At 37.7% G+C, this 16,487-nt stretch overlaps 1 protein-coding gene across 1 annotated transcript in view; it reads right to left on the reverse strand.

The window, feature by feature from the left end:
* The window catches only part of DYNC2H1 (dynein cytoplasmic 2 heavy chain 1), a 264,118-nt gene extending 249,870 nt beyond the window's left edge, over window positions 1–14,248 (reverse strand). Inside the window, 4 exon segments of the mRNA XM_006186202.3 lie at window positions 319–437; window positions 9,211–9,346; window positions 9,763–9,933; window positions 14,054–14,248. Coding sequence (XP_006186264.2) covers window positions 319–437; window positions 9,211–9,346; window positions 9,763–9,933; window positions 14,054–14,248 — 621 coding nt within the window.
* Between the last annotated feature and the right edge of the window lie 2,239 nt (window positions 14,249–16,487).

The raw sequence follows: 16,487 nt of genomic DNA on the forward strand, positions 1-16,487 counted from the left end.
AAGAACTTATTACCTCCACATGGATAAACCTCCGTTAGTATTAGGGTTTTGTTTTGCCCACTTTACCTGCAGAGAGGTACTTAAATCTTTGAGAAAAACATTCACTAAAGATTAGAATTTAACTTTTTTAAAAATTTGGGTTTCTAAGTTGCACTAAAGTTAAATACACATCTTAAGTAAACCCTACCACATTTGAAGGATATATTTTGTCTACAACCATCAAGAAGTGATTTTAAAACAGAGGTAAATCTAGTAAAAACTGAATGCTAAAGTACTTCTATCAAAAGCCTGATTCATAACTATGTATGAATCACATACCCTTGCAATTGTTTCAAATAACTCTTTAAAATAACTGGCTCTTTCTTTAGTAATCTGTTTACTTCCACGGTGAGCTTGTTCTATCCAGAACTGGAACTCATCACTTGGTGTGAGAATACCTGTATAAGTGAAAAGGGGAAAAAAAAAAAAAAAGAAATATCAATTGTTATCATGGTGATCATTTTGAAATGTAAAGAAAGATAAAGTCCCCATGTTGTACACCAGGAACTAACATAGTTTTGTACGTCAATTATACTTCAAAAATCAAACAAACTCAGAAAAAGATCAGATTGCTGGTTATCAAAGGTGGGGGTAGGGTGGGGGGGGAATTGGACAAAGGTGGTCAAAAGGTAAAAATCTCCTAGTTACAAGATAAATAGCACTAGGGATGTAATGTACAACATGGTAAATATAATTAACAATTCTTTATGTTATATGTGCAAGTAGTAAAGAGAATAAATCCTAAGATTTCTCACCATAAGAAAAAAAACTTCTTCTGTTTGTATCTATATGAGATGACAGATGTTGACTACACTTACTGTGGAAATTATTTCATGATGTATGTAAGTAAGTCAAATCTTTATGCTGCACACCTTAAACTTATACAGTGCTGTATGCCAATTATCTCAATAAAACTAGAAGAAGAAAAAAGAAACAAGAAATATCAATTGAAAATGAAAAGCCAGAAAGTTACTGGTTTCACGCACTGACTTTGTACGTTTCTCGTTTCTCAATTCTTGAGGATGTACAGAAACTAAGTTTTTACAATTTCTATGAACAAAAAGTTCTTATTTAAATACACCAGAAACAAAAACAGCATCAAATTTATATTTCACATCGAGTTTCTTTTTCTATATGCTTTTGTAAACCATTCATGTCTAAACTGTCAACCAGCACCTTTTATCGATGACTTTGTTTCTCCAACATAAAGCTTTCCTAAATATAATTCCAATACCATTCATGCTATGGAATATCATCCAAATTGGAAATTCAATCAATCAGTGTTTGTAATTTAATTTCAAAATAGAAGCAAATTAGAGACCAAAGTTAATCCCACAGACAGCTAATCCCCCTGACACCCCATTTTGTTTCATCCAATCTCCTGGTGGCCATGGACGAAGCTCCAAAAGGAGACTGGCCACGATGGTGGGGTATGAAGACCCCGAGCTCCCCTCCTCCCATGGGCACACCAAGATTACCGCTATTTACAGAGCAGCTGTTGATGAGAAAGACCAAAAGACTAGCAGAAAAGCTCTCCCACAACTGAAAACAGAAAAGAAGGAACCACAACAAGATGGGCAGGAGGGGCAGAGAGGCAGCGTGGTAAAGACACAAACCCCCAGAGGGGGCAGCAGACAAACAGGGCAATAATTACAGTTGGAGAGGTTCTCCCCAAGGAGCAAAGAGCCCCAACCTCACACCAGGCCCCAAGCCCAGGAGTCCTGCGCCAAGACGGATGAGTCCCTGGAAGGCTTAGCCTCTGAGGGCGAGTGGAGCTTACTTTTAGAGGAACTAGAGGGCTGTGGGAAATAGAGACCCCACTCTGCAGGGGCACACACAAAATCTCACATGTTCTAGGACTCAGGGCAGAATATGAAAGTAATCTGAAAGGAGCCTGGGTCAGACCCACCTGCTGATCTTCCAGAGCCTCCTGGGGAGGCAGGAGGCAGCTGCTGCTCGCCCTGAGGACGCAGACACTGGCAGCAGCTACTTTTGGGAGCACAGTCTACCACATGGAAACTAGTGCTGGTAAGCATCAATTTGGAATCCTCTTTCTAGCTTATTAAAGCCTGGACCCTACTCTGACCATCAGTAGCCAAGAGCCTCCACACAGAACAGGTCCTGGCAACCAACCAGACCAGGACCAGTCATGCCAAGCAGACCACCCAGAGTAGTCAGCCCACCACAACAGAAGGACACAGGCAGCCCACACAGGGGACACACCTCAAGCATATAGCTCTGATGACCAGAGAGGCATGTACTGCTAGGACACACAGGACATCCCTTACAAAAGGCCATTCTTCTAGGTCGGGAAACAACCAACCTACCAGATACACAGAAATAAAAACAGTAAATCAGCAAAATAAAACAGAATAATATGTTCCAAACAAAAGAACAAGATAAAACCCCATGAAAAGAACTAATGAAGTAGAGATAAGCAAACTACACAATAAAAAGCTTAAGACCCAAACAGAGATGAGGAATACAATGACTAAATAACTATACAACAAGGAAATGACAGTTTAGATGATAATGAGAAACAAATCAGTGAGCTGGAAGACAGTAAGTGGAAGTCACTGACGCTGAAGAGAAAAATAAAAAAGGATAAAAAGATATGAGGACAGTTTAAGAGACCTCTAAGACAACGTTAAGCCTAATAACATTAGCATTATAGGGGTTCCAAAGAGAACAGAGAGAAAGGGGCAGAGAATATGTTTAATGACATAATAGCTGAAAACTTTCCTAACCTGGAAAGGAAACAGACATATAGGTCCAGGAAGCACAGAGGATCAATTCAAAAGGGGATCACACCAAGACACACTGTAATTAAAATGGCAAAAGTTAAAGACAGACAGGATATTAAAATCTGCAAAGGAAAAGCAACAAGTTACAAGGGAACAAGGCTGTCATTAAAGGCTATCCTATAAAGCTGACTTTGCAGGCCAGAAGGGACTAGCATGATACATTCAAAGTGAGGAAAGGGAAAAAGCTAAAACCCACAAGGCTTTCACTCAGATTTGATGGAAAGATCGAGTTTTACATATGAGAAAAAAGTTAAGAGTTCAGCACCATCAAACACCAAAGGGATTTCACCAAGTGAAAAAGAAAAGGCCATGACTAGAAACAAGAATATTGTGAAAGAAAAACCTCATTGGTAAAGGCAAACACACATTAAAGGTAGTAAATCAGCCACCTATCAAGCTAGTCATAAAGTTAAAAGACAAAAGTAGGAAAATGGTCTATGTCCTCAATAAGCAGGTAAGAAATGCACAAAAAGATGTAAAATATTCTGTCAGAAACAGTAAACATGGAGCAAAGGACTAAAAATGCAGCGTTAATAAAAGTATTTGTGTTTAAGAGATCAGCAACCTAAAGTAATCATAAATATACATATGCACACACATAGAGAGATTGTAACACAGAAACATCACAGTAACCACAAACCAAAAATCTCTAACAGATACACACACACACACAAAAGAGAAAGGGATTAAAAATAACACTAAAAATAGTCATCAGAGCACAAGGGAAAAGAACAAAAGAAAGGAATAGAAAAGAACTACAAAGACAACCCCAAAACAATTAATAAAACAGCAGTAACTACACACCTATCAATAATTCCTTTAAACTGGCTGAATGGATACAGAAACAAGAGCCATATGAATCTGCCTTCTAGAGACTCGTTTCAGATCTAAAGACACAGACTGAAAACGAGGCGATGAGGAAAGGTATTCCACGCAAACAGAAAGGAAAAGAAAGCCAGACAGCAATACTTACATCAGACAAAATAGACTTTAAAACAAAGACTGTAACAAGAGATAAAGAACATCACATAATGATCAAGGGATCAACCCCCCAAAAGATATAATGATTATAAATATATTTGCACCCAAAATAGGAGCACCTAAATAAAGCAAGTATTAATAGGCATAAAGAGAACTGACAGTAATACAATCACAGTAGGGAACTTTAACACCCCACTTACATCAATGGACAGATTATCCAGACAGAAAGTCAATAAGCAAACAAATGGCCTTAAACACATTAGACAAAATAAACATACATATGACATTCCATCCAAAAGCAGAAGAAAACACATTGACTTCAAGTGCGATGGTTTGTTTCCAGGACAAATCACATGACAGGACACAAAATAAGACTCAGTAAATTTAAGAACACTGAAATCATACCAAGCATCTTTTCTGACCATAATGCTCTGAGATTAGTAATCAACTAGGAGAAAACACTGCGAAAAACACAAACATCGAGGCTAAATCATATGCCACTAACCAATGGATCATAGAAGAAATAAAAAAATACCTGAAGACGAAAGAAAATGAAAACACATTAATCTAAAATCTATGTAATGCAGCAACACCAGTTCTAAGAGGGAATTTTACAGTGATACAAGCCTACCGCAGGAAACAAGAAAAATCTCAAACAACATAATCTTACACCTAAAAAAAACTAGAAAAAGAACAAGCAAAACCCAAAGTTAGTAGAAGCAAAGAAATTCTGAAGATCAGAAGGGCAGAAATAAGTGAAATAGAGACTAAAAAAATAGAAAAAAAATCAATGCAACTAAGTGCTGGTTCTTTGAAAAGATAAACAGCATTGATAAACTGTGCCACTCATCAAGGAACAGAGAAAGGGCCCAAATTAATAAATTCAGAAATGAAAAAGAAGTTACTTCCACCACCACAGAAAATCAAAGGGTAATAAGAGACTACTATGAACAACTACATGACAATAAAATGGACAACTAAAAGAAATGGACAAATTCCTAGAAATGTGCAACCTCCCAAGACTGAACCAGGAAGAAATAGAAAATACGAACAGACCAATTACCAGTAATGAAACTGAATCAGTCAAAAAACAACTCCTAAGAAACAAAAGTCCAGGACTAGATGGCTTCACAGGTGAAGACAACCAAACATTTAGAGTTAACACCTATCCCTCCTCAAACTATTCTAAAAAAGTGCAAAGGAAAGTATGGTTCCATACTTACTTTCTGAGGCCAGTATCTCCCTGAAACCAAACCACAGGTGTCACAAAAGAAGAAAATTTCAGGCCAGTATCACTGATGACCATAGATGCAAAATTCAACAGAGTATTAGAAAACCAAATTCAAGAATACATTAAAAGGGTCACATATCATCAAGTGGGATTTATCCCAGGGATACAAGGATGATTTAATATCCACAAATCAATGTAATATACCACATTATTAAAAATCACATGGGCATCTCAATAGATACAAACTTTTGACAAAAGTCAGTATCCATTTATGTTGGAAAAGTCTCAACAACAAAGTGGGTATCGAGGGACCATACCTCAACAAAATCAAGCACATATATGGTAAATCCACAGCTAACATAATCCCCAACAGTGAAAAGCTGAAAGCACTTCCTCTAAGATCAGGAACAAGACAAGGCTGCCCACTCATCACTTTTATTCAACAATATTGGAAGCCCTAGTCACAGCAATCACGTAAGAAAAAGAAAAGGGATCCAAAGTGAAAAAGTGAAACTGTCACTGCAGATGACATGACACTATACAGAAAATACTCAAGACTCCACAAAGACTACTAGAGCTCAACAATTAGATAAGATTTCAAGATACAAAATTTCTATATAGTAATCTGTTGTATTTCTATACCCTAACAACAGACTATCAGAAAGAAATTAAGAAAACAACCCCACTTTTAATCATTTCAAAAAAATAAAACAAAACATATAGGAATAAACCTACCTAAGAGGGTAAGAGATCTGTACTCAGAAAAGTTTAAGACACTGATGAAAGAAATTGAAGATGACAGAAACAAACAGAAAGGTACACCATGTTCATGGATTGGAACAATCAATATTGTTAAAATGATCATACTCTCCAAGGCAATCTACAGATTCAATGCCATCGCTATCAAACTACCAATAGCATTTTCCACAGAACTGGAACAAATGAAAGTTGTCTGAAAACACAAAAGACCCTTAAAAGCCAAAAGAACCTTGAGAAAGAACAAAGCTGGAAGTATCATGTGTCGTGATTTCAAACTATACTACAAAGCTACAGTCATCGAAACAGTATGGTACTGGCAAATATACAGACACAGATCAATGGAAAGAATAGAGTCAAGAAAGGAACTCATACTTATATGGGCAATTAATCTATAACATAGGAGGCAAGAATATACAGTGAGGAAAAAACAGCCTCTTCAACTAAATGGTGTTGGAAAAACTGGACAGCTACATGCAAAAGAAACTAGACTTTTCTCTCATATCATACACAAAAAGAAATTCAAAATGGACTGAAGACTTAAATGTTTAAGACCTGAAACCGTAACTTCTAGATGAAAACATAGGCAGTACACTCTCTCAGACCTATCTTCTCAGGCAAGGGAAACAAAAGCAAAAATAAACAAATAGGACTATATAAAACTAAAAAGCTTTTGCACAGAAAAGGAGATTGTCAAAAAACTAAAAGGTCACCTACTGAATGGGAGAAGATATTTGCAAACAATACATCTTATAAGTTGTTAATATCTGTAATATACGAAGAACACATAGAACTTCAACTTAATGTCAAAAAACAAACAACCCAGTTAAAAAATAATACATCTTATAAGGTGTTAATATCTGTAATATATGAAGAACACATAGAACTTCAACTTAATGTCAAAAAACAAACAACCCCGTTAAAAAATAGGCAAAAGGTCTTAATAGACATTTTCCCAAAGAAGACATACAGATGGCCAACAGACACATGAAAAAACATCACTTAACATCACTAATTATCAGGAAATGCAAATCAGAACCAAAATGAGGTATCACCTCACACCTGTTAGAATGACAATTATCAAAAAGACAACAAATAACAAGTGTTGGTGAGAATGTGGAGAAAGTGAACCCTCATATACTGTTGGTGGGAACATAAACTGGAGCAGCCACAATGGAAAACAGTACGGAGACTCCTCAAAAAATTAAAACTAGAACTACCATATGATCCAGCAATTCCATTCCTGGGTATTTATCCAAAGAAAACAAATTAAAAAATTAGAAAAGATATATGCACTCCTATGTTCACTGCAGAATTATGTACAAAAGCCAAGATATGGAAGTGACCTTAATGCCCATCAGTAGATGAATGGATAAGGAAGCTGTGTTATATACACACAATGGACTACTACTCAGACATAAAAAAGAATGAAATCTTGCCAGGTTGTTGTGACAACATGGATGGACCTAGAGGGCCATATGCTAAGTGAAGTAAGTCAGGCAGAGAAAGACAAATACTGTATGATTTTATTTATATGTAGATTCTAAGAAACAAAATAAACGAACAACCATAACACAACAAAAGCAGAGTTACAGAGGACAAACAGGTGGTTACCAGAGGGGAGGGGGAGGAGAGAGGACAGAAACAGATGAAGGCGATTAAGAGGTGCAACTGCCAAATACAAAATAAACGAGTCGCAGGTATGAAATGCACACTGTGGGGACTACAGTCAAGAACTATGCTGTATCTTTGGTGACATATTGTGACTAGACTCACCATGGTGATCACTTTGAAATGTATAGAAATACCAAATCACTATGTTGTATAAGAGAAACTAATATAGTGTTGTAAATCAATTGTACTTCAAAAACAAACAAAACAAACTCACAGAAAAGAGCATATTTACAGTTACCAGTGGCAGGGGATGGGAGAAGGGGGAATTGAATGAAGGCAGTAAAAAGGTACAAACTTCCAAAAGATAAATAAGTACTAGGGATATAATGTACACCATGATAAATATAAATAATACTGCTGTATGTTGTATATGAAAGTTGTTAAGAAAGTAAATCCTAAGTTCTCATCATAAGAAAAAAAGTTTTTTCTATTTAATTTTGTATCCTTATGAGAGGATGGATGTTCACTAAACTTACTGTGATAATCATCTCTTGATGTATTTAAGCCACATCATTATGCTATACAGCTTAATCTTATATAGTGCTATGTGTCAAGTATGTCTCAATGAAACTAAAAGAAAAAATAAGCAAATTAAAATAGTTTTACTTTCAAAATTTGCTTTTAAATTTCCCAATGAAACGGACAATCTCTAGTTGCTTAATCACACACTGGAAATAAATTCACTATTTCTGGTTTTATGGGATTCAAAAACACCTGTTTTACTATTCAAACAAAGTATAAAACTGTACCTAATATTTTAAAGTAATAACGTGTATATGTCATGCATTTCATATTAATTTTTCATATGGAATAATTTATCTATAGCCACAAAGTTATAATTAGCTTCAGATAAAACACATTTTAAAATAAAAGTCACTGGCTTATTATCTTTGAAAATATGCAGTTAGGGCCAATCTTCATGACTTGTGGATTCTGGATTTATGAAGTCACTTGCTAACATTTATCTGTATCCAAAATCAATACTTACAGTGCTTTCATGGTCATTTGCAGACATGCACAGAGCTGTAAAAATATTAAGTTGCCCAACACACAGATTCCTGGCTAAGGGTGAACAAAGCAACACTGCTTTCTGGTTTCCGATCTCCAACTGTAAATAAATGCCTTTTTTGTAGCCTATTAATTGCCATGTTTCTGACATCTCTGTGTTTTTGTTGGTGATACTGCTGTTTAATGGCCCCCAAGCACGGTTCTGAAGTGCTGTCTAGTGTTTCTAAGCACAATACTTTGATGTGCCTTACAGAGAAAAGACTTGTGTTGGAAAAGCATCATTCAGGCATGAGTTATAGTGAATTGCCCATGAAGTCAATGTTAATTAATCAACTATATATTAAATAAGGTGTCTAAACCAAAACACACATAAAACAAGGTTATGTATTGAGCAGTTGATAACAATGGTATGAACAGAGGCTCATGACCCTAGGAGCAACGGTTCACTACTCATGAATTCAGAGTTCACAGTGACTTCATAGAACCATAACTACTGCAAATAATGGAATCAACTATATTTTCTGTTTCCATGAACTGCACATCATTAAAGATTACATTTTCCTCTTTTCCAAATCCATATATAAATCTATTCATTCAAAAGCTGCTCAAGCTCAGACAACCCAAAATGTGGAAAGAAATCTTTGAAGAAATATATTAATTTTAATACTGTCCTAAAAAGGCGATTGTTTCTACTTTGATTAAGCTGTGGTTAAATACCTCGTGTGTCATCTTCCTTAAATTTCAACTTTGATAAGCTAGTGTCTGATCTTCGTAGAACTATACCCAATCCAGCTTCTAGTTCACTCAAAAGATTCTGAAGTTTGGGATCAAAGTTTCTGCTCCATTCCTGATCCTAAATAAAAACAGACAAGAGCATACAATGATCAAAATTCTGCCAAACTGGCTTCCTAAAACGTTGTCAAAAGAACTAAGTCCAAATATACCTTAACCCAAAGCCTGACACTACCTCCATCTCATAAGGGAAGGAAAAAAGTCCTTCCAACAGTTAAAACTTTATAAACATCATTTACTAAGGCAATGTAACAGCTGATGTGGACTGCATTTTATATCTTTCTCTAATTTCGCTATTTGTCAACAAAGATTACAATAAAAGTTTTAAAAATCAAAAAGAGGTATTTTAATTTTAAAACTAAAATATGAATGATATTAGCAATAAATAAAATAATAACCATGCTTGCATATGTGGAAACATTTAACTAAATATTTAGGTTAAAAAAACCACCACACAAGCCACTTTAATTTACTCACCTTTAACAACATTGGTACAAATATTTGCCGTACTGCTTGGTAAAGGGAATTTATAGGTGATTCTAACATAGATGAAACAAGAATGCTATTATGTAGATTCTCATCAGTAATTACTTCAGGTCGCAGCTTGAAAAACACCAGCACTTTATCTTTTGTGTCCTCAAAATCAATCTAAAGTGATAAACAAATGATTTTTAATGTTATTTTCATAAAGGTTAATATTTGAAAATGTTTCCCTCAAATGTTGTATCACTGTAATTTTACCCCTTGGGGAAGATTATATTTTATTATAGTATCATAGTCAGTCTGTCTCTGCTCCTTAAGAATATGTAGGTTTTAAAACTGTATCGCCACCTCTATGCGAGTGTGTCATAAAACTACTTTGGTAAGTGACTTATAAGTGGAAAGCACTATATAAGTATTGTTGACATACAGTGCTAATGACTCCTCTCCAGCCACATGCAGTGATGTAACAGATCAAAGCTTCGTGCCCCAGATACACACCAATGAGTAGCAGACTTCTCCACTCTACACCAGAAAGTTTGTAACAAGAAATGTTAATTACCCTCTTACCTGAAACTAACTTCTGTATCAATTCAAAACTACCGAAACTATATCCTATATCCTATCTATATCCTAAAAGCACCTTTACCTGAACCAAAAATTTTTCTATAAAGTATCTGAGCATCAAACTATGTTTTTAGTAAACTGTCATGTAACTAGATTGTTTAAAATTAGAACTAGATGAGCTAAATTGGAATTCATTAAAGCACCCATGTTTAAAGTAGGTCAGTTCATAGTAACTAGTTCATTAGCTGAAAAGTATACTGCCCAAAATAAGTTTCTGAATTATGTACACATTTGCACAACTGTTCTCATCTTTTCTCCAGGAAGAGAAGTCTACTCAGTAAAAAGCTTTCAAACAAGTTTACTGCTGTGCATGAAAAACACCCAATAGATGAGTGAGCTTTCACACTACTTTACTTGTATCCTAATTGTATTTTTTTAGCCACTAGGAAGGAACTGGCATTTACTCGGTGTTGCTGCTTTTCTCAAACTCATTTTCACACGTTGGAGTTCTATTGCTAGTATGATCATTTTATCCCAGTTACAAGCAAGTCAGAATAAAAAGCTGCAGAGAAGCAAATTTGAAAAATTCACTCTCTAGTAATTAAACAGTACATGTCCTTGTAACTTTCCTCCTCCCACCTACCTGAAGAAAGAAAATTCAGAAAATACTATTGTAATACCATACTTTGAAAACAGCAACTGTAGTCACCGGCCAAGGCTCCCTGGGGTCAGGACACTGAACCCTGCCCTCACCAAAGTCAAGAGTTAAAGCAAAGGATGAGGTGGCTACAGCTGCTCATTACTCCCTGAGAAAAGGAAAAGGGAGAGTCAGCACTCCTTGCCACCTCCCTCCCAGCTTCTCTTTCATTAGCAACTACTACTTCCCCTTAGCTATTAACTATTAATTCAAGGTGTGAAGTTGTTCTCTTCCGAGGTTGCAAAATACTTCTATCACCTACTGGAATCCATCAGGTTCCAGCATACTGCAACCTTCTGCCTGTTTTTTGCACAGTCCCCAAGCTAAAAACTGTTTCTAGATTTTTTTGAAAAATCAAAATATTTCATGATATGAAATTTAAATATCCGTGTAAGTAAAGTTTCGTTAGAATGCAGCCACACTCATCTATTGACATATTGTTTATGGCTGCTTTCTCATTGCGATGGCAGAGCCGGAGTTGTAACAGAAACCTTATGGCCTGCAAAGCCTAAAATATTTATTATCTAGCCCATTACAGAGAAAAATTGCCAACTTCTATCCCAAAGCATAAACCAGATTACATCTCTCTCTTGCTTAAGATTACCAACTTCCTACTGCAAACTAAATGGTGTACAAGGTCCTAAATGCTCAGCCCTCGCCTTAATTTTTCACACTATTTGGTCACTCATTAAACTTCAGCAACGACTTGATTTTTTTCCTGCCCCTGGAAACCAAGGTTAAGACCCAGCTCAAGGCCTTTGTACTTACCATTTCTTTTGCTTAGAAAACTCTTTCCCTGTATCTGCCTGTAACTCATCCTTCAATTCACATCTCCTTTCAAAGGTCACTAATCCAGACAGCTATTCCCTCCCTCTTTATTTTAATGCAGTTCCCCACCCTACCATCACCACTACTTTAACATTATTCTATTTTTATTAATAGCACTTATCAATACCCAAAATTACATTACATATCCCTTGGCATGTGTTTAGTCTGTCTTTGTCCACTGGAATGTTACTCCTTGAAGACAAACTCTTGAAGTGTTGATGGCTTTATTCCCAGCACCCAGGACAATGCCGGACCCAGAGCAGATACTGAATTATTATTTCTTAATCTGTTAAATCATGCCGACTCTGACAGCTAAAGTACAATTTAAGATATAACAAAACGTTCTGAAGTACTATAACAAAAAAGAACAAATCTGACTCCATACTAGATCGTTCCTTTGGCTTTAACCCTGTGCCGTTTTCTATGCTTAGTCTTGCTGGCTCTGCACCTTTTGTAAAATAATGTTGCCTTTAGCCTGAAATATACAGGAGAGCCTATTCTCAAGGCTCTGACCTTTAAGGGTATTAACACTTTTGCACTTAAATAGAGATAACAAGTTGCAGGAAAAAAATAACATTTGTTTTGTTGGAGGTTTACAGAGATCTGGCCCATGTGGACAGCCACAAGAACAAAGAATTCCTATACCAAGAAGTTTGCAACAACCAACCACACCTCCTCCCCTGTTTAGTATAAAGGGAGCCTGAATCCTGACTTGAATAAGACGGTTCTCCAAGACGTTAGCCTGCCGTCTTCTCAGTCTGCCGGCTTTCGGAATAAAGTCGCTCTTCCTTGCCCCAGCACCTCATCTCCCCATTTATTGGCCTATTGTGCTGTGAGTAGAATGAGTTTCGACTCAGTAACAATATGACTAAAAATCTGTAGTGTGATGTACTGACTAAAAATAAAATATATTGTTGAGTTCTACTTAACTACTAACTTTAAAAAGTTAGTTTCAATTTTCATCACCCAACCGAAGAGACGTTTTCATAAATCCAAACCCCTCCTCGTCTTGTTTTCCCATTACACGCTATCTAAACTTTCAATGGCATTTACAAGTGTGCCCTGATTTTATGATCTGTCGAGAACATGTCATCCTATGCCACTGGAGTGAGGCTCTAGAAGGCAGAAGCAGAGGGTCCAATTCTGAGTTATAATACCTATTAGAGAAGTGATGTAGTTAGCACTTAGGGTGTAACCTTTGTGTCTTACCTTCCTACTCAGCCATAAAATGGAAACAAAAATAGTTTCTATCTTATAATGTTGTGAATTTTGAATAATCCAAAACAGAGTGCTTTGAACAGTGCCTAAGTGTAAAGGGAAAATAAATGTTAGCTATGATTATCCGTCTTTTTTGTATCTTCATAAACCCATTAAACCTAGCAAAGTGCCTTGCATATACATAGTTCAAAATAAGTTTATTGAATAGTATTGAATGAAATCTAAGACTAAAGATTCTTAATGGGGCGAATGATTCAATCACCCTACAAAAATGCATTCAATGCCTGCTCTGTATCAAGTACTGTTAAACCTAGGGATAAGGGTGAACAGAAAAGAGGTTGAAAAATACGTCCATGGTTTGTTAACTTTCATCCATTTACTAAGCCCCTTTAATGTGCGAGACAATTTTTTTCTGTGTATTACTGAGGAGTGTGTGTGTCTGCTGCTTGCAAACACAACTATTAAACAATCCTGCTGTGGAGACAGCAGTGCAATAAATCAGTACATCACATGTTGTACAACAGAAAGAAAATTAAGCTTTCTATCTTATCGTTTCGTAAAAGATTTGAATTCCTAACTTTACTTTCTCTCAAGTAAATTTACGTTCAGTGCGTAATCCAAAAAGGATACGCCAGAATTTGCCTCAAAGAACCTTAAAAGGAAGGAGAAAAAAGTTGTTTAAGTAACTAAAGGTAAATGCTTTCTTTTTACTTACAACCTGTCTGTAGTCTTAAAAAAAAAAAAAAAACAAGAAAAGAATACAATTGTTCTCTGGCGCGTGGACAGGAAACCCTCGATCAGGGAGGTTGCAAGCTTGCAAACTACGCTCCGAGGCACGAGCCCAGCGCAGCTCATCAGGCGGAGACAGCCCTGGGCTCTCCGGGAGCATCCAAGGAGGAGGGCGGAAAGGGACCCGACACCCCCCGGCGGAGGCCGGGACGCAACGCGAGGGCAGGGCAGGGGTGCAGGGAGCCGTACCATGTTGGAAAGGGAGATGCCGGCGTCGGAGCGCTGCACTCTGAGCAGCATCTGGTTCCCGTCATCCAAGAAGTTGTTGATTTCAAGGCAATTGTAGAGCCGCGGCCAGTCCCAGGATTCCGACACCAGTCCAAAGTAATTCTGGGCGGTGGTAAAGATGAAAAGCTTCCGAACGTCCCCGGTTCCGCCCGCCATGACTTTGGAGAGAGGGGGAGGGGAGCAAGGGCGGGAAAGAGGGAAGGAGGACGAAAACAGCCGGGAGAGGAGTGAGGGGGAGAGCTGCGCTGGACTCAATCCGCGAGCTCGCCAGCGGGCCTGCAGGGCTTCGCCGTTGCCAGGGGCAGTCGCTATGGCGATGGAGCCGGACGGAGCGCCGCTGCGTGCGCGCCTGGTGGGCGTTACCACCTCGGGCATGCGCACGCAGAGCGCTCGGAGACGATCGACCAGCTCGGAGCTCCTCAGCTGCTCGCCGCGGTCATCGATTGCAAGGGATTCGGGCAAGTTTGTGCCAGGTCACAGAATCTGCCTTTAATGCTTTCTTCTGACTTCTGATACATCTAGTCTTCGAGTGCAGCAGTATGACCTGGATTTGGGACGGCTGGGGTTCTGCTGCTCCCTCTCGTAGGCACTCGTTAGCAAACCTCTCTGTCAAGCATCAAGTTCCACATCTGTAAAATAGGGAAATACTAGGTTGAAATGAGGTTGAAATGAAATTTTAATAGATTACTATTTAAACATCGGCTTTTACAGAGGCTGATGAAGGATAGGAGTTCACGACAACGTTAATTTATGTCCTTAATCTTCCTCCGTTCTGTGTTAATTTCTTACCCTATTATTAATTTCAGAAAAATATAACTACCAATTTTCCCTCATAATCATTAATTGAATACAGTGCCAAGTTTGCAAAATACTAAAAAAAGCAATCATACTTGTTGGTTTTATAATAAGCGCCTTAATGCTGAGGAAATACAGAAATGAAATTAGGCTTTATCATTTTCTACCTCATAGCATCACTGCAAACTACTAAACTACTGGCCATTTATCCCAGTATTCATCAGAGACTGTGAATTTGTTACCCAGAAAAGGAAAATAAGAATTACCTCAGCTCTTAGTCACCGGGAAAAAATTTTTTTGACGAGAAACAAAAAGCGTGATATAAGCAAGATTTTTATTAGTGAAGTTAAAAAAAAAAAAATAGTGAAAGATAGTACACTCCTGAGAACTGGGAGCGGGCCAAGCCAAGAGAGGAAAAATGGCGCCTTTTGTTTTTCCTGTTTTTATATCCTGGTTTCCTGATTGATTGATTGACAACTCTGCTTCCCTGCGCTCTGGCACGCCCATCCCCTTTTGGGCAGCTTCAGCTACAGCGTTTTGATTTTAACTGGCTTCTTTTACTGGCCCTCATTTAGAGAAAGGAAACATTTCTAGGTTGTTCCCTTCCCTTCCCTCTCCCTCTGCCCAGTGCTCCTTTCCATCTAAACCACTTAACAAACTCAATAATTATCTACTAAAAATATTTACCACATTCTGTTATAGGCCAAGTAATGAACTAGGCCCTGGAGACAGAGTCCAGGCCTCACAGGGTTTCTGGTCTAATCAGTCAGCATCCCAGTGCTGATTTGAGCTATTATCCTAGGGAACATAAACATACACCGATTTTTTTTTAACTTGCAGTCAGTAATCACAACTTCCTCCTAAAACTAATACTTTTAGAATTAAGAAAGAAGGTCTTTTTATCTGCTAAGCATCTTGATTAAGATTCAGTAGTGAGAACTGAAGACCTCTAAATTATAAAGGGAACTGAATTCAGATTCTCATGAAATAATCCAAAAGGTGGGAGAGGAGTCTGTGAGGTAGAATGCTGGTGACTGGATGGAAAAAAATCCTAACAGGGACCTGTAGTGACTGGGTAGCCAAAAAGGACTTTGCCAGGAAAAATGGCTAATGTGGATCCAGAGATTCTTGCTCTGCAATGGGCATTATGACCATTCCCGGAGTCTTGGGGGAAAGTCTTCAGGAAAATCCCCATTCCTCACAAATGCTTAGTCTGGGTGAGTTGTTTTGCTGGAGATGTATGAAATGACTATTAAGCATCCATGACACTGTGAATAAAAGTGAACAGAAAGGCAGCATATGTAGGAACATGAGTCTAGAAAGCAGCTGAGATCATAAGAATGTCATCCAGGAATTTTTAGAAATCTTGAACGGGCTTTGGACTTGCACAGAATATGAAATTTGAGTGTTTTTCAATCAGTTTTACCCCAGACGTCAAAAAACATAGAAACCAGTTGAAACGTAAACCCCATGAGGGTAGGGATTTTGTGCATCTTGTCTACTGCTTCATATCCAGAATTAGGCCTAGAGAGGAAAACAAGACAGACAAGGTCCCTGTACTCATGAAGCATCAATAAAGAGGAAAGAATCTCAGAGACGG

The sequence above is a fragment of the Camelus ferus genome, chromosome 10 (assembly GCF_009834535.1).
Source record: "Camelus ferus isolate YT-003-E chromosome 10, BCGSAC_Cfer_1.0, whole genome shotgun sequence".
Lineage (NCBI taxonomy): Eukaryota > Metazoa > Chordata > Mammalia > Artiodactyla > Camelidae > Camelus > Camelus ferus.